The sequence below is a fragment of the Dipodomys ordii genome, unplaced genomic scaffold (genome assembly GCF_000151885.1).
Source record: "Dipodomys ordii isolate 6190 unplaced genomic scaffold, Dord_2.0 Scaffold2, whole genome shotgun sequence".
Classification (NCBI taxonomy): Eukaryota; Metazoa; Chordata; class Mammalia; order Rodentia; family Heteromyidae; genus Dipodomys; species Dipodomys ordii.
The window spans coordinates 28544618-28570237 of record NW_012267218.1 but is presented as its reverse complement, the minus strand read 5'-3'; the positions used below and the strand labels follow the sequence as shown (position 1 = coordinate 28570237).

General features: G+C 42.4%; 1 protein-coding gene and 1 pseudogene across 2 annotated transcripts in view; both read right to left on the bottom strand.

The window, feature by feature from the left end:
• Positions 1-25620, bottom strand: part of Zfyve26 (zinc finger, FYVE domain containing 26) — a 70266-nt gene that overhangs the window by 41727 nt on the left and 2919 nt on the right. The window contains exons 3-15 of the mRNA XM_013013721.1: positions 25533-25611; positions 20742-20831; positions 18581-19103; positions 17566-17708; positions 16362-16526; positions 16130-16218; positions 15041-15204; positions 13246-13449; positions 10778-11389; positions 10474-10560; positions 7266-7334; positions 6714-6865; positions 3414-3615 (exon numbers count right to left, since the gene is read on the bottom strand). Coding sequence (XP_012869175.1) covers positions 3414-3615; positions 6714-6865; positions 7266-7334; positions 10474-10560; positions 10778-11389; positions 13246-13449; positions 15041-15204; positions 16130-16218; positions 16362-16526; positions 17566-17708; positions 18581-19103; positions 20742-20831; positions 25533-25611 — 2579 coding nt within the window. The remainder of the gene's footprint in view (positions 1-3413; positions 3616-6713; positions 6866-7265; positions 7335-10473; positions 10561-10777; positions 11390-13245; positions 13450-15040; positions 15205-16129; positions 16219-16361; positions 16527-17565; positions 17709-18580; positions 19104-20741; positions 20832-25532; positions 25612-25620) is intronic.
• LOC105985761 lies at positions 4345-4751 on the bottom strand (annotated as a pseudogene). Its single transcript, XR_001175069.1, has one exon. The product of XR_001175069.1 is annotated as a peptidyl-prolyl cis-trans isomerase NIMA-interacting 4 pseudogene (transcript).

The window sequence follows — 25620 nt, the reverse complement described above, 5'->3', positions numbered from 1 at the left end:
TATCAACAATATGAAGATGTGCTTTTATTTTTTTGTGCCAATACTGTGGCTTGAACTCAGGGTATGGCTGCTGTCTCTTATTAGTTTTTTGCTCAAGGCTGGAACTACCACTTGAACCTCCACTTGCAGCTTTTTGCTGATTAAAAGGGCTTGAACTGTGATCCTCAGATCCTTCCTAGTAGCTAGGATAATAGGAGCCACTGGTGCTTGGCATCTACACACACACACACTTAAAATAAGTGTAGGACATTTCTGAAAAAACATGGTGCTAACTTGAATACAGAATAAAGTCTAGTATAAGATATGTAAATATAAGATTCTACTTCTGTTGGGCTGGGAAGGTGGCTCAGTGGTAGAGCGCTTGCCTTGCATGCATGAGGCCCTGGGTTCCATTCCTCAGCACCCCTTAAGCAGAAAAAAAAGCCGGAAGTGGTGCTGTGGCTCAAGTGGTAGAGTGCTAGCCTTGAGCTGAAGAGCTGAGGGACAGCGCCCAGGCCCAGAGTTCAGCCCCCCCCCCCAAAAAAAAAATTCTACTTCTGAGAAATTATGAAAGATGAGCTGTTTGATTGTAAGCTACAATTGGAAATTGAGGCATGTGGATCCCAGGCTATATGTTATTACACGACATGATTATAAAGGAAGGAAATAAAGTCCCAACCATTTCTTGAAGCCTGAGCTAGGGGCTATAAAACGCATGCTGGGAACAGCATTGACACTTTCTAGTTAAAGTCACAGAGGACTCAAATAGAAGTTATATGAACACTTGATCAGAGGCTGGATGCAATCAGAAAATGTCTCTGCATGCATCAGAAATGCATTCTGGTTTTTTGTTGTTGTTGTTGGCGGTGGGGCTTGAACTCTGGGCTTGGCAGCTGTCCTTGAGCTCTTCAGCTCAACACTAGTGTTCTACACTTTGAGCCACAGTGCCACTTCCAGTTTTCTGGTAGTTAACTGGAGATAAAGTGTCTCACGAGCTGGGCGCTGGTGGCTCATGCCTGTAATCCTAGCTACTCAGAAGACTGAGATCTGAGGATCATGGTTCAAAGCCAGCCTGGGCAGGAAAGTTCCTGAGACTCTTATCTCCACTCAGAAAAGCGGAAGTGGTGATGTGGCTCAAGTGGTAGAGCACTAGCCTTCAGCTGAAGAGCTGAGGGACAGCACTCAGGCCCAGAGTTCAAGCTCTAGGACTGACAAAAAAAGAGGCATGAGCCAATGGTGTATGGCTGCTTTTTGTTTTTTTTTTTTAAGGCAGTGTTAATCCTCAGCTCCACCCAGACCTGAGCTCCCCCCTGCCCTGGAGTTCCGGTCCTACAGCTGGCCACTCCCTCTCTCTACCCAGACACCCACACACACATTTTCTCTCATTTCCTGGAGACAGACCCATGACTTGGATGGGGGCAGATGACCTGTGTTCCTTCTCCTGGGGAGATATGGCCCCTCTAATAAGCCTTACAATAATGTTTGTTCTGTGCCTGCCTGCCTCCACATGGTTCCCTGGGATAGTTCTGAAGGATCCTTTCATATAGTGCATGAAACCCGTGATTGGTTCCACGGTGGATTTGCCCTCCCCTCCACTTCAGATAGGGGTCGGACAGCTGCCCAGGACCTAGCCTGAGGTCCTACACTCCTGTCACTAGAGGACCACCAAGGTAACTTTCTCCTGCCTGAGCACTCTACCTCCTGCCCATCCAACACTGACTAATTTGTTCCTACTTCAGGGTAAGTGACCAGAAGATCCTGGCTTCTACCATATTAAGGCCACCTGGGCCTTGGTGGGCTGCTGAGCTCCCGTATAAGACCACCTGGGCCTTGGTGGGCTGCTGAGCTCCCGTATAAGACCACCTGGGCCTTGGTGGGCTACTGAGCCCCCATCAGAAGATGGTTGGCAGCAAGTTCTAGTTCCAAAGGTCACTTGCCATGGGAAGGACACAACTAAATTTTTTTACAGGGGCTGGGAAGGTGGTTCAGTGGTAGAGTACTTGCTTTGCATGCATGAGGCCCTGGGTTCGATTCCTCAGCACCACATAAGCAAAAAAAAAAGAGAAAAAAGCCAGAAGTGGCGCTGTGACTCAAGTGGTAGAGTGCTAACCTTGAGCTGAAGAGCTGAGGGACAGCGCCCAGGCCCAGAGTTCAGGCCCCACAACTGGACCCTTCCCCTCCCCCCCCCCCCAAAAAAAAAAAAATCTCTCCTTTTTTTTTTTTACAATCAACTTTGGCCCCAAATTTGAGTGCTCGTGCAAGTAAAACTTTCTTTCTTCCTCTCCTCTCTGTCCCTTCCCTCTCTCTGTAAATTGCTCTCTTCCTCGCTCTCTTTAAAATCTTTGTGCACAAGAATGTTAAGCATATGTAAGCCCGTTAAGAAACTCTCAAGACTATTGCATTGTTTCAAAGAGAAATTTTAGTTAAGTTACTGTTCTGCTTGCTAAACGGTCTTTAACCAGTACGTGTAGAGATTTTGCAGGTAAACAGCAGGAAGTGTGACAATGTATACATGCTGGGCGATGCCACAGCCTAGCCCAGACCCTGGCTTGCTCCATCACACATGACCACAGCCTGCTGATTTGAGGTGAAAAGCACAAGCCATTTCAGATCCACTAAAGCTCAGACCTTTATATTGTCCTGATTTGTTTGTGTTCCCTTCCACCTGTAGGGTAACAGGCCCCCAGACAGGACACTACCTGGGAACAAGTCCAGGCCAACCTGCTACTACAGGCAACTGGAGACTTCAGTTACACTGCCCTGCCTTGCCCAGTGCAGACCCAGACCCTAAAAACCCCACCTCCTTGATGCCTCCAGGCCAGTAGGAAGTAGCTAAAGGTGCCCAATGACACCTGTTGGCTCTGATGACTATTTGGACCTTCACCAACTGTCAAGCAAATGTTTCTTGTACTTGTCCGAGCACCAAAGAAAAGCCCTCTGAATGCTTTGCCCCTTTACAGCAGGAAGTAGCTTCTGAAGAAATGACCTCCACCCTTACCCCCAGCCAGATATCCCAATTTTTATTAAACAACAAAGCAGAGAATGTTAGTATTATCCCCATCTTTAGTCCTCAGCTCCACCCAGACCTGAGCTCCTCCCTGCCCTACAGCTGGCCACTCCCTCTCTCTGCCTAGACCCAACCACGCAAGCATTTTACCTCACTTCTTCCCTCACTTCCTGGAGACAGACTGGAGACTTGGCTGGGGGCAGAAGCCATGTTGCCATGTTCCCTCTCCTGGGGAGATATGGCCCCTCTAATAGACCTTACAATAATGTTTCTCCTGTGTGTGCCTGCCTGGGAGGGTCCTGAAGGATCCTTTCAGGCAGGGTCCTGCTTTGAGTTCCTGCCCACTGAAATGAATAGTGTCTGATTTTCCCCTCCTGGTCCTGCCCTGGCTGCCTCACCACCTATGGTAGCACCAGGGAAGCCTAACCTGCTGCTGCAGCACTGCCAATGGCCTGCAGAGTTGAACGGCCACTGTTGGTTCTCCGAATGGTGCTGCTACCCCCATCTGAGTTCTGGTTTTCAATCTTGTGCTCTACTTGGGCTAGCTCCTGGATCACTTCTTGGTAGCGTTCCACAAACATCAGTTCCCCTGCGCTGGGTGAAGACTTCAGGTTGAACATGAATACCACCTGTCATGAGAGAGGGAGGAACATTGCTGTTGTGGCCCTAAAATCTAGTTGGGAGGGACAGAAGGGTAGTGAAAGTTAAAAGAGTAGATCAAAACCAAAACTAACTCAAAGTCAGTAAGGAAACCACCAAAGACCCAGTAGAAAATAAGCAAAAAATGCAGACAATTTCAGGAAGATAATCAGGCACTAGTATCACTAGTATAGAAATGAGAATATATTTTCCCTTACCAGCAATCTAGTAATTTAAATAGTAAGACTCTTTTATATTTATTACAATAGCAAAGTGTAAAACTAAATTCTCAGAGGATAGGGTAGATCATCACGTTGTTTCATAAGGTAGGTTGGCAATCTATAAAGCTTTAAAAATTACTTTTTACTCAGTTACTGAGTCAAATGAGAAGTATTATTAAGGAAATGATCCAAAAGATTTAATGCCCAAAGGTGATCATCTTGGCAGATTACAACCATTACAAAGTTGAAAATACTCTAGGGGTTTGGCAAAGAAAATGGTTATTTGCTACCTGGTTAGATGATAGTATGAGGTCATTAAAATTAAAGTGATTCTAAGGTAAATGCTTATAATAGAAAAAAGACAATTTAAAGTTTGAGATTCAAAATAATTTCAGCTAAATAAAAGATATTATCTTGGAAAGATATTAGCTGAAATCTTAAGCATTGGTTGCTCTATACAATAGGGTTAAAAGTGAGTTTTTTTTTTTTTCGGTTGTATGATTTTATTTTCTCCCTTCAACCATAATAATATGGTATCCAAATTTTGTCTTAACTGGTGGGTCCGTAAATATAGGCTTATCCATCCCACTCACAGGCAAGGCAAATGCTGCTTCTTGAAAGGGTCCCACCATGGACCCTCTGCTCATCCAGCCCAAGTCGCCCCCTTGCCTGGCTTTATCTTCACTGTACTGGGTGGCTACTTCATTGAATCTCATTCCAGACCCTAACTTTTCCATGGCTTCCATGATTTTGCCATGCTTTTCACACAAAATGTGTCTGACCTTTACTGCATTGCCACCACCTTTGGGGCCCTGAGCTTTCTTATCAGCACTGTTGCTTCCAGAAGCTGCACCCCCTTTCCCCCCTTTTCCACAGCCACTTTTTCCTTTAGGCAGCATCTTCTAAACTCGCTGTGAGTTTATTTTCTAGTAAATACTTTTTTTTTTTCTGGTATAGGGGTTTGAACTCTGGGTCTCCTATTTACTTGGCTTGTATGCTAGTCTGGTGCTCTCACATTTTTTTTTTTTTTTTGTCGGTCGTGGGGCTTGAACTCTGGGCCTGGGCTCTGTCCCTCAGCTCTTAGCTCAAGGCGAGCGCTCTACCACTTGAGCTACAGCGCCACTTCCGGTTTTCTGGTGGTTTATTGGAGATAGGAGTCTCACGGTCTCTCCTGCCCGGGCTGGCTTTGAACCGCGATCCTCAGATCTCAGCCTCCTGAGTAGCTAGGATTATAGGCGTGAGCCACCAGCGCCTGGCTGATGCTCTCACATTTAAGTCATGGCTCAAACCCTTGCAAATACTTTTCATGTTTTCTTGTAATATGAATAACTTGTTCAGTAACCTGGATAAAACATGTTTTTATGAAAAAGAGAAGAGGAGGAGGAGAAGGAACAATGGTTTTCTTTTTTTGTGTATCCTTATTAGAGCTAGACTTCAGAACCTGCCTGCTATTACTAAGCTTTGTTTACTTAGGGCTAGTGCTCTACCACTGAGCTACAAGGACCACCACCACCAAAAATCCCCCCAAAGAAACATATTGAACTGTGGGTCAATGGTGAACTATCAGCCTAGCACGGGAGAGGCCATGTGTTTGATCCACAGCACTGCACAGTCAAAACAACAAAAATAAAGTCTAGGAGGGTCTTATCCTGGAGAGGATCAAATTGATCATAATCATTAAAGTATGAGATCTAAAATGAGGAAATTAAGGACATCCTATTACTTAGATTTCTAGTAAAATTATTCCCTAACAAAACTCACTAAAGATTCTGACCTATACATCTAGTCTGATACATTGGAAGAATGCCATTTTATGCTATTGAGTTTAACCAAGAGCATAAGATTCTTGAATTTCTCACAGGTTGTGGCATATCCTTTTACTATCCCTATGAGGTGAAAAGGCAGTATTACATTTAACTCCAATTTTCAAATAAGGATATAGCGACTCAGTCTCTCCGTTGGCAACTCTATACCAAAGACATTCTAAGTTTACTAGCCTCTTATTCCTTTTTTCCCCACTAGTATAGGGGTTTGAATTCAGGGCCTTTGCCCTGCTCAGCTTACTTGCTTGGATGTTCTATCCCTTAAATTATGTCTCTTGCTTGGCTTTTTGCTGGTAGTTTTGGAGACAATGCCTTGCAGTTTTTGCTTGGGTAGACTTTGAATCATTATCCTTTGGATCTCAGCCTTCTGAGTTTGCAAAGACCATAGGCATGAGCTACCAGTGACTGGCTCTCTGCCTTCTTATGTTTTGAACTAGCACCCTATTACTAAAACATGCAACATGGTTTTAACTATAAACAAAGAGTACAAGAAAAAATATTTCACTGTTTTGCAGTGGTGGGATTATGGTTGCTTAATTCTTTTTTTTTTTTTTTACAGGTTCAAATCTTTAGCTTAATTCTTTCATCTTGTTAAAATGTTATGTTAAGAACACAAATAACAGGCTGGGACGTTGGCTCAGTGGTAGAGTGCTTGCCTCACATGCATGAGGCCCTGGGTTTGATTCTTCAGCACCACATAAGCAGAAAAATCCAGAAGTGTTGCTGTGGCTCAAGTGGTAGGGCTCTAGCCTTGAGCTGAAGAGCTGAGGGACGGCGCCCAGGCTCAGAGTTCAGACCTCATGACCAACAAAAAACAAACAAAAACAAAAACACAAATAATGCAACGTCTCTAAATCAGTGATGCTGAGGACTGAGTCTGGATACATGGAAACTTATTTCTACTTTTCTAGCTCACATGTCTCTTCAAGTGTTCCTGGGTGGTTCTGGTGTCTGGGCTTTATTGAAGCCCAGTGTGCCACAGTCAACTAGGGATTTGACCTAGCATTCTTTCCTATGACAAGGTGGGGCTGAGGATTCCCTTACCTGATGAGCTTCTGCAAAGTTCCCACGAAGGATGCAGGATGCTAGCAGTGACTCAGGTGGGGAGAACATCATGGGGATGAATGAACTTTGAGATTGGGGCTGTGACTGGCCATCCAGCTCATTCCGTCTAGACACACCACTCACGCTTCCCTCTGCAGGGACATAAGAGCGTGAGCAGTCAGGGAAAGCAAGAACTAAGGCAACAGGATGCCACCTTTCATTAAAGTCTTATCTTCTCAAAGTCCTTCTCCAAAGGTCTGAAACAACCTTTCTTCATGTGAAGACACAAACACATGACTCTCATCTTAGAACACAGAACCAATTGCTTCTTGTGCATTTGCCTCTTAGGCATTTTTCTCTGCAGAGGAGTAGGTGAACTGGCAATGTAAACAGCCCTTTCCCTTTTCCCAGCTGAAATCCGTTTGTCTGTGGACCCACTTTCTTGAACATAGGCATTTAAATAGGCTCAGTCCTGGTTTTTACACCATGGAATATGACAGCTCTACTGGGCAAAGCTGCTTAAATCTGACAACTGATTAGGGACCCACATACCTGAGGTACTTGTGCTCAGCTCACTACTTGTACTTTCCAGGGACAGGTTGGAGCCTCTGTCCAGTCCATCTAGAAGAATCAGGAAAAAGAGAAAAATCAATCTACTCCTTACACTGTAAAAAGTGTGGTATCAACTTACAAACCAAGATCTGGATAAATTGAATACTACACCAGCTGTACCTTTTATAGCAAAGGTTAAGTGCAGGTTTATTATGACCACAGAGTTCCCTTTGGTAGTAGTTTATACCAATGGTTCCCAACTTGTGGGTTTTAGAGCTCCTGAAACTCTCAAGTGATTTCTAGGGATCAAAAGCTGCTATCTTCTCACTAAGACTAGCATTACTGTGAAAAACAAAAGCAACCACAATCATGAAGCAGGAAACAAAATAGTACAATAAAAGTTCACTATATTTTTCTGATACAGAAAAAGGTGTCCTCCTACTTGAAAAGGAAACCAAAGTATAAGAGCTGGCCTGGCAAACACCAAACTGTTCAAAGACCTGGAGGAAATACTTCCAAGGCCAGGTTTCAAGAAGTGTTAGAGCTTACCAAGAAGGTTGTCTGTCCATTTGTGTGATCATATGGTGTTCTATCATTCAAGTCCACTTGAATCACTGTTTGTACTTGTAGAAGGAGCAGACAATCACAGGGAAGAGGTGATGGAAGTACATTCTTGGGCTAGATGGCCAAGTGGATGCAAAATCTGCCTTCTGACCCAGATCAATAACCAAGTGGCTTTGGGCTACCTTAGAAAATCAGCCTTGAGGTTTCTCTTATGGCATCTTCTTCTGCACTCAGTACGTTCACTTTCCTTATTGCACTTAATTGGAACCCACTCATTCTTTGATACCCAGTTCCATATTCAACGCCTTCATAAATTTTTTTCCATTACTTTGGAGGCTATGCTGATGCCCCCTTCTAAAAGAATTCTTTGTTTTGTGGTAGTACCTCAGTTCAGTTTGGTTTTTTGTGTATACTGGGTATATTGGTATATTATACATTCTTTGATGAAAAGGCTTAGTTTATGCCTCATTCAAGATACCTAGTAATACTGTTTTGCTTGAGACAATTCTTATTTAAAAATACACTCCTAAATAATGCTACTACATTTAATTCTTCTAGGAACTTATTAGTCACAAGACAAAATAGAAAAAGACTTAATAGTACAGAATGACATGCTTCCCTTTCTACATAAAGAGGTTTTTATAATTAAATAAGAAAGATGAGCCCAATAGAAAAATGGACCTTATGCCCAGTCTGTTAATCCTAGCTTCTCAGAAAGCTGGGATCTGGAGGATTATGGTTTAAAACCAGATGAAGCAGAAAAGTCTGAGAAACTGTCTTCAATCAAAATAACCAGCCAAAGAAGCTAGACCAGAAAGTGATAAAGTGGCAGCTGATTAAACAAACTGAGTAACTGAGAGGCCCTGAGTTCAAACTCCAATATCAGCAAAAGAAAAAAAAAGTCTTCAGATATGATTTGATAGGTCACAGAAAAATGTTATTGGCTAATAAAGGTTAAAAAATTAAAGCCAGGCGCCGGTGGCTCACACCTGTAATGCTAGCTGCTCAGGAGGCTAAGATCTGAGGATCACAGTTCAAAGCCAACCTGGGAAGGAAAGTCTGTGAGACTCTTATCTCCAATTAAACACCAGAAAACTGGAAGTGGAGCTGTGGCTCAAGTGGTAGAGTGCTGGTCTTGAGCTCAAGAGCTGGGAGACAGGGCCCAGGCCCAGAGTTCAAGCCCCTCGACCAACCCCCAGTTCCCCCCAAAAATTTCAAACTTTAAAAATTATACAATGAAATATCATTATTCTGTTAGCAATTTAAAATAATCTGATATTACTCAATGATAGTCAATATGTAAAGAGGCAATCACGTATTTGTTAGAAATATAAATTGGTCTACCTTTTTACACTGAGTTCTAAGGCAATTTGGTAATATCAGTATATACTGCATTTATTTTTGATGGTACCATGGTTTGCACTTAGGGCCTTGTGCTTGCTAGATAGGTGCTCTGCAACCTTAACCATGTCTATAATCCCTTTTTGTTTAAGGTTACTTTTTAGATAGAGCCTTCCCCCACCTCCCCTGGGGCCACCTAGATTGATTCTCTTTCTTTCCCCCTTGCCTAGCTAGAATTACAGGAGCATGTCACTACATCATCTTGTTTAATGAGCAAAGATCTAGAAAACTTTGTCTGGGATGATCCTGAACTGCAATTCTTTCATCTTTGTCTCCTGAATAGTAAGGATGATAGGTATGTGCTACCACTCAGTATCTTTGACCTAGACATTCTGCTAGGAACTTAACTCTAAACTCACAGAAGTATACACAAATATGCATAAGGTTGTTTTTTTTTTTTTTTTTTTGGTCTGGTCGTGAGCCTGAACTCTGGGCCTGGGCGCTGTCCCTCAGCTCTTCAGCTCAAAGCTAGCGCTCTACCACTTGAGCCACAGTGCCACTTCTGGCTTTTTTTTTTTCTGCTTATATGGTGCTGAGGAATCGAACCCAGGGCCTCATACATGCAAGACAAGTGCTCTACCCTTGAGTTACCTTCCCAGCCCCTGTAGCACTATTTTTTTAATAGTGGAAAACTGGACACAACTGAAATGTCTATGAGCAGCTGTGTGTATATAGGCAATGAGATAGTTAAGTAGCCTTTGAAATGTTAGGTGAAAGCAGTTTTTCTTAATATGTAGGATGGACACATCTGTATGTGTAAAAGAATATAGTGAAAAAAAGCAGGTGGTAGTTCTTCACATATATATATACACACACACATACACATATATATGTAATATATATATATCTGTATACATGAAAGGATATGCATATGTATGTATTTTGCATGGAAGATTTCTGGGAGGATATGTGGCACTAATCTTTTTTTTTTTTGGGTCCGGTCGTGGGGCCTGAACTCTGGGCCTGGGCGCTCTCAGCTCTTCAGCTCAAGACTAGCGCTCTACCACTTGAGCCACAGAGCCACTTCCGGCTTTTTCTGCTTATGTGGTGCTGAGGAATTGAACCCAGGGACTCAGGCATGCAAGGCAAGCGCTTTACCACTGAGCTACCTTCCCAGCCCATGTGGCACTAATCTTATAACACTTTCATTTGTTCTGACCATGAGCTCCATCTTGAAGAGGTAGTATTCCACTTGCCTGGTGTATGGAAATGAGGCATGAGGAAAGAGAATGCTTCAGTTTACCTGCCCGGCTTCTTTTTGTCCGCCGACCCCGTCGGAGACTAGAGTGTCGTGCAGCAATGGACCGGTATCTTCGGGATGGCTGCTTCTCTGAAACAGCAAACAAGGAGAGTGATCCCCTTTGATCTGACTCAGTTCCTTTAGGAGAACAGGGAGGAGATAACTATCCTGAGTGCTGAGATGGAGAGCACTATACCAATATTCTGATGCTGGTTGCTGGGGTGGTATCTTGAGTTGTGATGCCTATGTCTCCTACCTTACTTCCTCCCAACTTGTTAGACCCACCAGTTCTATTCCTTTCTCTTACCTGAACCTTGGTTGCTTGTTACCACCTTATATCTCCACTGGGCCTCAGAGAGAATCTTGGAAAATTGGTGCAGGCGGGTCTGCAGTCCTTCTCTACTTCCTAAGCAGCTCTGGCCTTCTAGCAGGGTTGCATTCTCAGGGGAGTTGTGGCTGCTGATCTCTTCCAGCTGCTCCTGAAGAAGCCTGAGGAAGGCCCCCATTGCAAATTCATCAGCCAGGAATCCATTGCTGCCACTAATAAAGTGCTTTAGATCCAAAAAGCAACTCCCATGAGGCTCTGAGAAACGATCTTTGAGCTCTGTCTTTAGGCAGTTTGGCACTGAATGTGCATGACCCCTGTGGGCGCCTGGGGAACTGTCTTCTGACTTCCTGTCAGGCTGTGCTATGTGTTGAGGGCTCTCAGATGGGGACCTCACATCCAAGGGGCCTTTCCCCTCAATGTCCTCATCCTCAGCATAATCCTCAGGCAGGTGAGGCTCTGGGTGAAGATCAGCAGAGGTGATGAGGAGCAATGAGAAGATGTTTTCAAGAAGTTCCAGGCACAAAGGGTCAGGGATCTTGCACAGGTACTGTTGACACTTGGCCAGGTATGTTGAGAAGAGATGAGAAGCACCTAAAGATGCAGGTGGAAGAAAAGAGAGGAAGTGAAAAGACAGAATGCACACATTAGCAACTTGGCTTGCTGGACTTGAGTCTCAGAACTTTAAACTTATTTCTTTTTGTTTTAGCAAGGAGAAATTTACATCTGTGCAGAAGGGTGCTTGATCAGCCAAAAATCTGGCAAGCAAGCAAGAACACAGAACAGCTAGTCTGCTCTGATATTTTTCTCTAATGCAACAGACCCTGACCCTCTGCTCAGACTTATTTATTTTTTTTAAATGGCTTAAGGGAACTGAGGTAACAATCAGAAAAATATGAGATAACCCAGCCAGATCTCTTTATGACTGGCAGGAAGATTTTGCTATTTTAATTAAAAAGTATAGCTCACTGAACACTTGTTATTTTGTTTCTGCTTTTAAAATATAATTCTTGGGGCTGAGAAGGTGGCTCAGTGGTAGAGTGCTTGCCTTGCATGCATGAGGCCCTAGGTTCGATTCCTCAGCACCACATAAGCAGAAATAAAAAAGCTGGAAGTGGTGCTATGGCTTAAGCAGTAGAGTGCTAGCCTTGAGCTGAAGAGCTGAGAAACAGTGCCCAGGCCTACAGTTCAGGTCCCACGACCAGACCCCCGCCCCCCCCAAAAATAAATAAAATATAATTCTTTTTTTTTGTTACAGATACTTCATGTTTTAGTTCCAGTAATGAAGGCGGTGTGCAGACTCTATGGTCCTCACACCTGTTTCTCTTCTTCCTTTCCTTTTTCTTCTCACTCCCCGGCTCTTTCCCACTTCCCTTCTTCTCCATGCCTTTCCTTCCTTCCTGCTTCTCTCCCTCTCCCTCCCTCCTTCCTTCCTTCAAAACAGACTTATTATATAGCTCAGGCTGTACTCAAACTTGTAATTCTCTTATCTCATCTTTCAAGTGATGGGATTAAAGATATACATCATCATGCCCTACTCCTCAGTTCTATTTTATGTATGATCACAAGTTGCCTAGACCTTACAAGAAAACACTCTATAGTAAAAATTGCCCATGCTCAGAAGTGAATGTCTAATCTGAAGTAAGAGAGAGATAACTGAGCAATAATAGGCAATAATTGGCTGGAAATGTGGCTTAGCGGTAGAGTACTTGCCTAGCATGCATGAAGCCCTGGGTTTGATTACTCAGTACCACATATACAGAACAAGCCAGATGTGGCATTATGGCTCAAGTGGTAGAGTGCTTAGCTTTGAGCAAAAGAAGCTCAGGGACAGTGCTCAGGCCCTGAGTTCAAGCCCCAGGACTGGCAAAAAAAAAGCAATGAGAAGTTATTAAGAAAAACAAGGGAGGATAGGCCACTAGGTTGGCATTTCTCACACTACAGATTACAACTCATTGAAATCAACTTAGAGGGTTGCATTGAAAGGATGAAATGAAATCTGATGTAGTGTCTGTCTATAAGCCAAGTACTCATGAGGCTGAAGTAGAAGGACTGAGAGTTTGAGGTTAGCTTGGGTTACGCTAGGTTATGTTGAAACCCAAGCTTACATAAGTAGAGGAAAAAAAAATACAAAACAGAAAAATAACCACAACTTAATCATTAAGTGTTCTTTTAGAAGAATAAAACTTAGTTTCGGTTTATATATCACATATATACATATGCATGCACATACATAGAAAAAGCTGCATGCCTTGGTAAAAACTGCAGTGTGATGTGAAATGTGAAAGCAAGCAAGCAAGAAAGATAGTGTTTGGCAAACACTATACTAAGTGATCAAATTCCATTAAAGTTTAAACTAGTCATTTCCTTCAATCCTAGTGAGAAAAGGTAACCACAGGAAACACTGGGGGGAGCTCACAGCATCTGCCAAGGATTGGGGAGTGCAGCACCTGGGGTGGGGAGAGAGTCCTTGGATGGCTCTGCAGTTGAGGCCAGGTCCTCAGAAGGGCTGTCTTTGCAGTCCCGGCACTGGGAGTGCTGATGTGAGTTTACACAGAGGGCATAGATGGCATACTTCATAGCACAGAAACCCTGGTAGAGTGTCAGGTTCTGGCACTGGCTGAGGTGCTCAGGGACTGAAGCTTCAGCTGAATCTGAGATGTAGAGAGAAATAGGCTTTAGAGTTAAATATTTTTCAGGCACAAGCAGCAATCATGAGCTGAAACAGAAACTATACTTGTAAGTTCTTACCCTTTTTACTTTTTGCGAGTCTGATCTGTGTTCCTTTCCAGACCTTTCTCCTATTCAGCATCACACTAGTCCCCTTCAATTATTTTCCTCCATCAACCCTGCATCTACATGTCTCACCACCTCTACATGGCGTTGTTGTACAGGGCCAGTACTTGAACCTTAGCCCGTTATTTCTCTTCTTTTAGCCTTTTCAAGTTCAGTGTCATGTGTATCTCAGTGGATTACTAGGGATCAGATTTATAATATTTCTCTGGAAAGCTTTTGTACTTGTATGTGGGGGTTGGAAATCTAGATGCTTCAGAAAATCCGCTAAACAAGTTGTCTTTTTGTTCCAGAAACAAACATGGAATGTGGTAACACTGGTTTTACAATCAGTGGTAGAACTTTTGAAATACAAATTAAGGTGGGTATTAGTAGTTCATGCCAGGCTACTGAGGAGACTGATTTGAGGATCACAGTTCAAAGCCAGCCTGAGTAAGGAAGTCCATGGGACTCTTATCTCAAATTAACCAGAAAATCTCTGGAAACTGAGGTGTTGTTTAAGTGGTAAAGCATACACCAAGCTAGCTGAGCAAGTAAGAGGCCTTGAATTTAAACTCATTACCATCAAACTGGGAAACATCTACTGTCAGAGAAAAAGATGATTACTTTTATATTTGAGTATTCTTGGCCCGTGAAGGCAGATTGTGATTATACTATATTGTGACTTTTGACAGCAAAAAGCAAGGTCTTGAATTTTACTCAAAGATCAAAGGCTAAAATGAGTTTTCATTAGTGTTCTAGGCAAGTCTTTCCTCTAAAATTCTTGATCTGTTCACTAGATATGAAGGAGATATGGGAGGAAAAGAAGGTACAAAATGTACTATGACAAAACTTATGGAGCATGAAATCACTCAACAAGAATAGCTATAAACTCTTGACACTGGTTATGGTGTAGATTCAGAAGGAAGTTTCTAGTTCTGTTTCACAGTGATTAGGATATGCTAGTGGTTCCTAAGATGATTCCACAGGATAAAGGATGTGAGATCAAGTCCAGGGGATATTTCTTCTACCTCCCCAAGGAAGGTGAGGAATGCTTCCATGTTCCATAATCTGACTGGGATAAACAAGGATAGCTCAGAGGGCACATGCTAGACCCCTCGCTCTTTTTTTTTTGTCAGTTGTGGGGCTTAAACTCTGAGCTTGGGTGCTGTCCGTATGCTCTTCAGCTCAAGGCAAGCACTCTACTGCTTGAGCCACAGTGCCACTTCCAGTTTTCTAGTGGTTTATTGGAGATAAGAGTCTCATGGACTTTCCTGCCCAGGCTGGCTTTGAACGTGATCCTCAGATCTCAGCTTCCTGAGTAGCTAGGATTACAGGAGAGAGCCACCAGCACCCAGCTTAGACCCCTCTCTTGACAGATGAAATAACATCTAGATAAATCTGATGCGGGAGGAAATGTACAAGAGCCCCGTTAGAGGGAATCCTGTCTCAAGTGTTCTATTGCCAACTCACCATGCTCTTGCGGGAGGTCTTTGGCTGGTACTTTCTGTAAGAGCTTGAGAACCTCTTCCTCCCTGAGGCCTGGAAGGTTCGTAAGGTGATGGAGAGAATAGAGTACTGAGTGGCTGTCTCCACCATGTAAATGATACAGGAGATCTCTCTTTGGTATAGGGTGACTGAAAGAGAAAATTGGGAGGAGGCAGTTCACATTACTGTTTTTAAGAAAGATATTACTGTTCTGTTCCCTCTTGTTCTTCCTCTCTGGCCCAGCCACACAGGTTTTACTTCCTTAAACATGATTTTTTAGTAGGTCTAGAATACAATGTACCATTTCTTTTCCCTCGGGGAAGTACATCCATTGAATCAGCTCTACTTTTTCTAGAAAGGACTGCCTTTCTGGCCAGTGGGGTCTAGAAAGGGCCTGCAGGTAAATTTTGAAAAATATCTATCTTGTCTCAGTCTTTGCACTGACACAAGCATCTTTGGCTTGACTTTGGGCAAAGTCCCTTTGCCACTTCTTCTTCTGCCAATCCTGCTTCAGGAAGTTCTGGGGAGGTAGGTGAAGAACAAGAGAGGAATTCAAATCTAGATAGACTAAGTTATTAGGACAAAGCAGGGCTTCCAAAATAGTTCAATGAGCATTTATTAATTAAAAATGTGACTCATCCAAGGTACAATGTGACTAAGAATATGGATAGTATTAACTTGTTTTGTATTTTTGCTTAAGTTATTTTAATGGCTTTGGCCATCAGTGTCCTACCTTTAAGAAAATAGTTGTCTACCTCATAAGATTATTTTGAGGCTTTATCATTTATGTAAAGGGCTTACAGATAGAGTAAGTGCTTAGGAATGGGGAGCTATTTTTTAAAAATAATTATTTTTATGTTGAAATTATCTTCTAGTTATAACTTAATGGTCACAGAGAAGGTAATGATTATTTATGTGTTCTTTTTCCTGGTTTAATACCTGGAACAATTATTCATGTCTGGTTAATAATATCAACTGAGAACACTGATGTGCTCTGTGTGTGGCCACACAGATAGAGCCCGGGGCTCAGTGTGCCCAATGGTGGGCAGGGAGCTGACCACATAGGAGTTATACCTGCTCTGCTGGACACACCACTCCAAGACCTCTAGGTGAGCCCATAGTCCATCACAGGCATCCCTGAGGAACTCATCACAGCCTTGGTCCTGTGTTGGTACAACAGAAGAAAGAGATGACTCAGGCCTCTAGCATCAAGTGTTGTAACTAACTTTGGTACCGTACATTCTACTTAGGCTTGAGACCTCATGGTATTCATTTGTGGAGAAGCTGGGTGCAGGGTGCCAGTTACCTGGGTCCTGTGGAGTGTCTGGAGCAGCCTCTTAGCTGACTCAAGGCTCTGACAGTGTGTCCAGCCGAGGAGCACGAGCAGGTGACTGAGAGGCCTGAATTCTCTATCAAGCAGGTAGCCTAGGTTTGAGAAATCTTCCTCTTTCAACAGAGTTAGTGCTGTTACCTGCAAACCAAAGAAGGCTGCTGTAAGCAGCTTTGTAGACTAGAAACAATGAATTCCAGCTGGCTGCTCAGTTGGGAAAGAATTTTTTTTGTGATTGTGTGTGTCCATTGTAAGGCTTGAACTCTGGGACTGGGTGCTGTCCCTCAGCTCTTCAGCTCAAGGCTAGCACTTTACCACTTAAGCCACAGTACCACTTCTGGCTTTTTCTGTGTATGTGGTACTGAGGAATTGAACTTGGGGATTCAAGCATGCTAGCCAAGCACTGGGCCACATTTCCAGCCCTGGGAAAGAAACTTCTTAGGACAGCAGGGGCAGTTCTGATATGACAGAGTGGACTGTTAAGTAAATTAAATGTTCACAAAAGCATGAGACACTTAAGCCTCTTGAAGTCAGGGACTGACTTATGTTGTGATCCTAGTTCCTAGCTCAACAATTGGTACTCAGGATAAGATTCATAAATATCTGTTGAAATGAAGTTTACTTGTAACCTAGAAGGAAAAACAGTAATCAAATACCTGTCAGTGCTTATGGAAGTAATCCTATCTATTCAAGAGGCTGAGATCTGAGGATTGAGGTTTGAAGCCATCGCAGGCAGACAATTCTGAAATTCTTATCTCTAATTAAACACTAAAAAGCTGAAAGTGGAGATGTGGCTTAAGTAGTAGTAGAGTGCCAGCCTTGAATGAGAAAGCTAAGTGATAGCTTGAGGCCCTTAGTTCAATTCCCAATATCAGACCAAAAACCCCCCAAAAAACAACAAAAAATTATAATCCTTCCATGATTCTTTCTCACATGCTCCAGGAAAGATGACACATCTCCAATGTCCTATTTCCTATAGAGTAACTACAATTATAATTAAAAAGGGAACTGGTTCCCAGACCTTCCTGTATTTACCCTGGGACTATGGGAAGGACAGAACCAAATGACATTACTAATACACAGCTGTTGGATGGATGAGTGGGAGAGAATTGAAGTATGGAAAAAACCCAAGGAGATTTCTGGGTCCTTCTATGATGAAGAATAATTATGTTTGACTTACCAAGATCTGCTCAAGGAAGTGCTTGTTGTTGCTTAGGCAGTAGAAAAAGGTCACTTTCCAAGCTTGGGCTGGGTCAGGAGTGGAGAAGAGGGCCAGCATTACCCGGTCAGGATCTGGATGATCTGGTGAGACTGAATAACAAACTAGACAGGGTTATTGGGAAACCAAGAGCTCTTCTTTCCTATATCAGAGTCCATTTGAAAAACTAACTGATGTACGAGTTAGCACTATTTTTGTGTGTATGTACTAGTCCTGGGGCTTGAACTCAGGGCCTATGCACTGTCACTGAGCTTTTTTGCTCAAGGCTAATGCTCTACCACTTGAGCTATAACACCAGTTCTTGCTTTTGTTGATTAATTGGAGATAAGAGTCTCACAGACAGATTTTTCCTGCCAGAGCTGGCAATCCTTATATCTCAGCCTCCTGAGTAGCTATTATAAGCTACTAGTGCCTGGCTACAGCTTATCTTAAAGACATTTTTCTTCTCTCAGAAGCTTCTGGAGAGTTCTTTCCTGCGAAGTCTATTATGGTATTTTTTTACTCTGCCCCTAGAAAAGTGGCACTTATAGAAAAGAACATCTTAAGGCCAGGTGCTAGTGGCTCATGCCTATAATTCTAGCAACTAAGAAGGCTGAGATCTGAGATTGTATTTTGAAGCCAGCCAGGACAGGAATGTCCAAGAGAATCGTATCTCCAATTAATCACCAAAAGTAGAAGTAGAGATGTAGCTCAATTGGTATAGTGTGCCAACCTCGAGGAAAAAAAGGCTAAGGGATGGTGCCCAGGCCCTAAGTTCAAGCCTTAGAACTGGCGAAAGAAAGAAAGAAGGAAAAGAAGAAAGGAAGGAAGGAAGGAAGTAAGGAAGGAAGGAAGGAAGGAGAAGAAAGGAAAAGCACATCTCATAATTTTCATTCAACCTCTCCTGTTAGAAGTCTTAAACAACAGGCAAGGCACCAGTCAGAAAAGCTGGTATACTGAAATTACCAAAACACACGAATCAGCAAAGGGAACATACCTTTTCCTGAAGTTGTGGCTCTTGGTAGCTTTTCTGTAACTTTCTCTGCATACGTGTGGCTGTAGAGGGATAACAGGCTACGTCCAGCTTTGTGTGTAAGGCAGCTGAGCAGCCGCTCCTCCTGTAGGGGACTCCGCTCAGTCCTGCAGGCCTCCAGGAGTTCTTCACACAGGACCCACAACTCAACCCCAGATGGCTCTGCAGGACAACGCAGAGTCCGCAGGGCTCCATAGATGGCATCAACTACTCTAGAGGGCTCAGAGGCAGGGTCCTGCAGCGTTCGCAGTGCCTTTCGAATGAGGTCCACAAGTGCCTTCTGCAGAGGCCAGTGATAGGGGCTGGTGCCATCATCCTCCCCAAACAGGAGCTCCAACAGGGCCTGAGCTAGCAAGGGTGCCTGCTTCAGAAGATCCCAGAGTAGAAACGCAGCTTCGGAGCTGAGCCATGGGGTCCAATTCTCCTGCCTCTGACTTCTGCAAGGCACAGGGTCTACCGGGTCTTGTGCTAAAGTCTCATACAGCTCCTAAGTTGAGAATGAAGAAAGGGATGAGGGGTAGCCATGTCCAGAATGCTATTACTTATATTAGCTGAGAGTTTAGTAGCATTAGCAAACATTTCTGTATGAGTTACTATATTCTAGTTACCATGTTCTTCTATAGAAGAATCAAATAAACTGAAGGGGAACATATTACTATTATCTCCTTTTAACAAATGGGAAAATTGAGACTAACAAAATTTTGGGGACTGTTCAAGGCTTCCATGCTCAAGCTGGTCCCTCTCCACTGCCCCCAAAATGTGTATAGAGGCCTGAATTGGAAACCATAAATTCATATAGGAGACTGGTTAGGTATTTATTATGCAGTAAAGACATTTTTTTTTCTTTTGGGTCCAGTCGTGGAGCCTGAACTCTGAGGGCGCTGTCCCTCAGCTCTTCAGCTCAAGGCTAGCACTCTACCACTTGAGCCACAGCGCCACTTCCAGCTTTTTTCTTTTTGCTTATGTGGTGCTGAGGAATCGAACCCAGGGCCTCATGCATGCAAGGCAAGCGCTCTACCACTGAGCCACCTTCCCAGCCCCATGGGCAGTAAAGACATTCTTTTTTTTTTTTTTTGAATCTTTTTTTTTTTATTGTAAAGATACTATACAGAGGGTTACAGTTACATGAGTGAGGTAATGAGTACACTTGTAAAGACATTCTTAAGGAATCATTTATTTCTTATCTTTTGATAAAATCTTTCTGTTTGAATGTATCCTTCAAAGGTTTACCCTTGGCAAGGTAGTGCATGCTGGTGATCCTAGAACTTGGGAAGCTAAGGCAGGAGGATCTATCTAGTCTTTGAAGCCATTCAGAGATGCCTCCTTATTAACTGCAAGAATGTGAGAGAACTCACAAGTGCAAGTTTCCACCTTAAATTCTACTATAAATATGTCACTGGCCTGGGAAGTATGGTGCAATGGCTGAGAAATTTCCTAGCATGTCCAAGACCTAGGGGTGATTCCTTGTACCACAAAAACAAACAAACAATGAAAAAAAAAAAGAAAAGAAATTGGGGCCTCAGAGCATACCTCAGGCATTTGAAGTAGTAACTGATATATGTTATATAAATGCAGATAATACTTAGTTGGAATCTGCCCCAGCAAGTTGTTGTAAGGATTAACTATAGTTTAGTGTATCTGTAATAAGAAAAGGTAGTCATCAAGTTCCAGTTTCTCTCTCCCTTCATATTCTCTACCATCTACTGAACAAAAATTCAATCATTTCAGTTTAAATTCAAGTTATATATAATAATTTTGGACAATCCACCTCATGGTGGTGTACCCCAGTCCCCTCACCCTTTTTTTTTTGGCCAGTTATGAGGCTTAAACTCAGGGCCTGGGTACTGTCCTCGAGTGTCTTTTGTGCAAGGGTAGCACTCTACCACTTGAGACACAGTGCTACTTCCCTCCTACTTTTTCTGCTTATGTGGTACTAAGGCACTGACCTGGGGCTTCATGCATGCTAGGCAAGCACTCTATCACTGAGCCATATTCCCAGCCCTGTATTACCCCATTTTTAAACTCTCCATTTTGCCTCCCTGAAAACACATCTTGGAGAATAGTCTGTTAGTGTCAGAAAGCTTAACTGGTTGAGTACACAGAGAGCTCCAGGGCTTACTCTCACCTTAAGGTGGTTCTCTGGAATGTCACCTTGGAGGTCTTCAGACAAAAAAAGAAACTCAAGCTTTCTCCGGAAAAGAGCAGGGAATAACTTCTAGAAGAATGGATAAGAAGGTAGCATAGACATTAGGCATATGCTTTCACTAACAAACCATAAGTAAATATTTCTCTTTGGTTAGTCTTATTTTGATTAGTTCTCTAAGGCAAAGTACTTCAACCATTAAATTCCTAGGTTTGTTTTCAGATACTTTTCTTTATAACAAAAATGGCTAAACTTGTATTAATCCTAATAACTAAAATATAAAACTCATACTTAATCAGCCTCAAATTCTACTGCTATTTTATGTGAACTTCCTTTCCTCCCTCCGTCCCCATTCTCTTAGCTGCTTGCCTGCCTTTCTTTCCTTGGTGTGTCCAAAATACTGATTGTTGGTAAGCCTGAGATTCTGGCTCACACAGTCCTCTTTTGGTCCAACTCTCTGTTTTGGGTATTCACCATCCATTGTATATCAATTGGAGAAGGAAGGCAAGGGGGCCAGGATCTACTGTCCATTAAACATTTATATGCCAGGTAATGTGTACCATATTTTAAACTTTCACTTGAATTTTAAACCAAATCCACAGCACATAGTTATGTGTTTGAAAAAAAAAAAACCTTTACTAGAGGTGAAATGGTTGGGAAATTTCTCAGATTATTACAAACAGGAAAAAGAAAAAGTGATTCTTAGTGCATGAGTTTGTGTATTTTACAGTGCTGTGGACCTCTGGCATGCTAGGCAACTAAGCACACTCTCATTTTTGTGTGTGTGTGTGTGTTTTCCGGTCGTTGTGGGGCCTGAACTCTGGGCCTGGGCACTGTCCCTGAGCTGTTCAGCTCAAGGCTAGCGCTCTCCCACTTGAGCCACAGTGGCACAGGGCCACTTCTGACTTTTTCTGCTTATGTGGTGCTGAGGAATCGAACCCAGAGCCTCATGCATGCAAGGCAAGCACTCTACCACTGAGCTACCCTCCCAGTCCTGTTTTTGTGTTTTTGAGATAGGTCTTGCTATGTTGACCAGCCTGGTCTCAAACTCCTGCTTCAGACTCCCAAACGGCTGGGAGTACAGATGTCTTTGCCATTGCACCCAATGTCTATTAATGTGATATGCTATTGGTAAGGGATAATGTGTAAGCAGAGAGAAAGGCTGTATTCTTTCTATACGCAAATATCTCAAAATAATTTCCCTTAGCCAGGTGCCAGTTGCTCATCCTTATAATAGCTACCCAAGAGGCTGAGATCTGAGGATCATGGTTTGAACCAGTTTGAGCAGGAAAGTTCATAAGACTCTTATCATTAATCTTTCCAAAGAATAGTTTTATTGGAAGGCAAGAAACAGTTGTAGGAGTGTGAGAGAGTGTGTGTGTGTGTGTGTGTGTGTGTGAGAGAGAGAAAGAGAGAGAGAGAGAGAAAGAGATGTTAAACACAAGTTTACACTTCCTCCACTTATTTGTTATTCATCTCATCACAGGTATTATTGGTCCAAAATCATAATACTTCTTGGTGTGTGTGCCAATATTGAGAGTTAATCTCAGGGTCTCACACTTAACTTGTCATTTTTACTCAGCTTGAGCCACAGCTCTATTTCTGGCTTTCTGCTGGTTAATTGGAGATAACAATTTCCGATTTGTTTGCCTGGGTAGGCTACAAACCATGATTTTCAGATCTCAGCCTCTTGAGTAACTAGAAGTAGAGGCATGAGTCACCAGTGCCTGACTTCACTGTATAATCTTGAAGGACCAAAGTGAAGATTTCTGTTTGTGCTCCCTACCAGTTCCCAGTCCTAGATAAAGGAAATGCTGATACTTTTTTTTTTTTTAAAGATACACTTTTATTTATTAACCAGTCCTGTGTGCTATGGATAGGGAGGTTACTCTGTTTCCTTCTATTAAAATAGCTTATAGCTGGGTGCTGGTGGTTCATGCCTATAATTCTAGCTATTCAGGAGGCTGAGGTCTGATGAGTCAGCCCAGGCACACAAACAATAGAGACTTTTTTTTTTTGGTCCAGTCGTGGGGCCTGAACTCTGGGCCTGGGCACTGTCCCTCAGCTCTTCAGCTCAAGGCTAGCACTCTACTACTTGAGCCACAGTGCCACTTCCAGCTTTTTTCTTTTTGCTTATGTGGTGCTGAGGAATCGATCCCAGGACCTCATGCATGCAAGGCAAGCGCTCTACCACTGAGCCACCTTCCCAGCCCTAGAGACTTTTATATCCAATTAATCACCAAAAAGCTAAAGCTTTTTGACTGACTCAAGTGGTAGAACAATAGCCTTGAGCAAAAAAACTAAGCAAGAGCATGAGGTCCTGTGTTCAATCCCCAGTATCAATACAATTTCCTAACAATGAATATCTCTGAAGCTACATCTTCACACACATGTAGAGATAAGCCATTTCAAGATGAAGAAGCAGAAGACAAAAGTAAATGAAGGAAAGGAAAAATAGAACCACTGTTTCACCAAACAACTAAGAGGTCAACTTTGGGCAGAAGGTAGGAGCCTGGAAAAGAACAGGCAGCAAATTTCTAGAACAGGAAGTCACTTCCAGGATTGTGACCAGCCTCATATAGAACAGCACTAAACTTGGTCCTTATGATCAAGTTTTAAAATTCCAAGAACTATAAAAATATTCCCATAGCTGTTTAACTAAATGTTACTATAGCTTTAAAGACCAAATAATCATGATATGGAAAAAACAAGAACAAGTTTTGGTCTCTGCTTAAGGAGGCAGGGAAGTAAAATCTACCACCTGATGTGGTTGAGCAACTGTCTAGAAAATAAACAACCAATCAGGCATAAACCAAGCAAACAGCCTTCACTGAGAGGAAAGTTCATTTGGTTTGGCAAGTTTCACATTTGTAATGGGGAAATATTTAATCAGTGACATGATTTTTCTTTTCTCTTTGAAGATACCATTGATCTCAAGATTTTTTTCTTTTAAATCTGATGCTTAATTATCCTAGGTTTCATTATTTTTCCATTCCATTCCATTTCTATTCCATTCTTTTATTTTTCTTTCCATCATCCTGTTACATCTCTCTGCTAGATAACTGGATAAACCCTGGATAACAAATAGCTTAAGAAACCACTCTTTGGCAGCTATTTGAAGAAGTGTCATGCAAATATGAAACTTAAGACTAAATTCTAATGAATAGCAAGAATGAAAAGAAGAGAAACAAGGCTAATTGACAGACTTATAAAAAATTAATTTCACTGTCTATGGTCATTGCATACCTGTAATTCTAGCACTAGACAGGGTGAAGCAGGAGAATAGGATTTCAAGGCCAGCCTGGGCTATATAGCAAGATCCTGTCACTCATAAACAAACCAATTTCGCTATTTTTAAGTTCACTTAAACTGAACAATGTTGAGGTAGAAAAGAGAATTAAGATTTTGATTTCAAATCTAGTTCTAGTTCTCTTTATCCTTGGTCAATCATTTCCCTTAAGTTAGAGCTATTTAGTTTAATTTTTTGGGGAGGGGGAGTAATGCGGTAGAGGCAGGTTCTCACTACATTGCCTAGGCGAGCCTGGAACCCCTGGATCTAGTGTTCTTTCTGACTCCCAAGCAGCTGGACCTTCAGGTATGTACCACTGTGCTTGAGACATCACTTAGTTTCAGACTCAATATGAAATTGTATCAGAGAAATCCTTTTTTTTTTTTTTTGTTTTGGTTTGTGGTGGGGCTTGAACTCTGGGCTTGGGTGCTGTCCTTGGGCTCTTCAGCTCAAGGCAAGAGCTTTGCCACTTGAGCCACAGTATCACTTCCAGTTTTCTAGTGGTTTATTGGAGATAAGAGTCTCAAGGACTTTCCGGCTTGGACTGGCTTTGAACAGTGATCCTCAGATCTCAGCTCCTGAGTTGCTAGGATTATAGGCATGAGCCACGGCTTCAGAGAAATCCTTTTAATAGACCTCAGTCTCTGATAGGAAAATCTTGTAATCTTGTAAAGGATCTTTCAGGGGAAGATACTTTTTTTGTTGTTGTTGTTGATCATGGGACTTGAACTCTGGGCCTTGATGCTGTCCTTGAGCTCTTCAGCTCAAGGCTAGCTCAAGGCTAGTGCTCTACCTCTAGAGCCACAGAACCCCTTCCTGTTTTCTGAGTGGTTTATTGGAGATAAGGGTCTCATGGTCTTTCCTCCCTGGGCTGGCTTTGAACCGTGATCTTCAGATCTCAGCTTTCTGAGTAGCTAGGATTACAGGTATGAGTCACTGGTGCCCAGCTGAAGATACTCTTTCTTTCAACAGGAAAAGCATTTCCTTATCAGTTTTATTCCACTATTAATTTGTTTTCCATGATTTTTATATTTATGGATTATTTTACTTCATAATTAATGAGGATAAATTTGTAAGATTTCACCATAGTAGACTAGTGAAAATAATTTTTAGATGAAAAGCCAAGTTTCAATTGAGCTCATCTTGTACTACTTGAGTGCTGAACAGATCTGAATGTTATAGATTCATATTTTATTTGTTATCTTGTCACTTTTGCTACGTTTCATGGAATACACTTCACAAAACTCATAGCGGTTAACAAAATGGCATTAGTTGAAAAAGTGTTATATGTCAATATATGTTAGTGATTTAATGAATGAATGTGGGAAAGGCAACAGCAAAAACACTTAAAAATAATCTTACTGTCAATACTGAGAAAGATTACAAACAACTCCACAGTAAAGGACAAAAGTGAAATCCCATTACTATTCTTAAGTCCTTCTCAGTCTTGATTGTAGGCAAATGTTAAATGTGAACGTATTTACCTTTTCATGAGCCAACCATTTTTCCAGTACAAGAAGCCAAATCCAGGCTAACTTTTGAGGGTTGATGTCCTGCCCACATCTGGAAAGA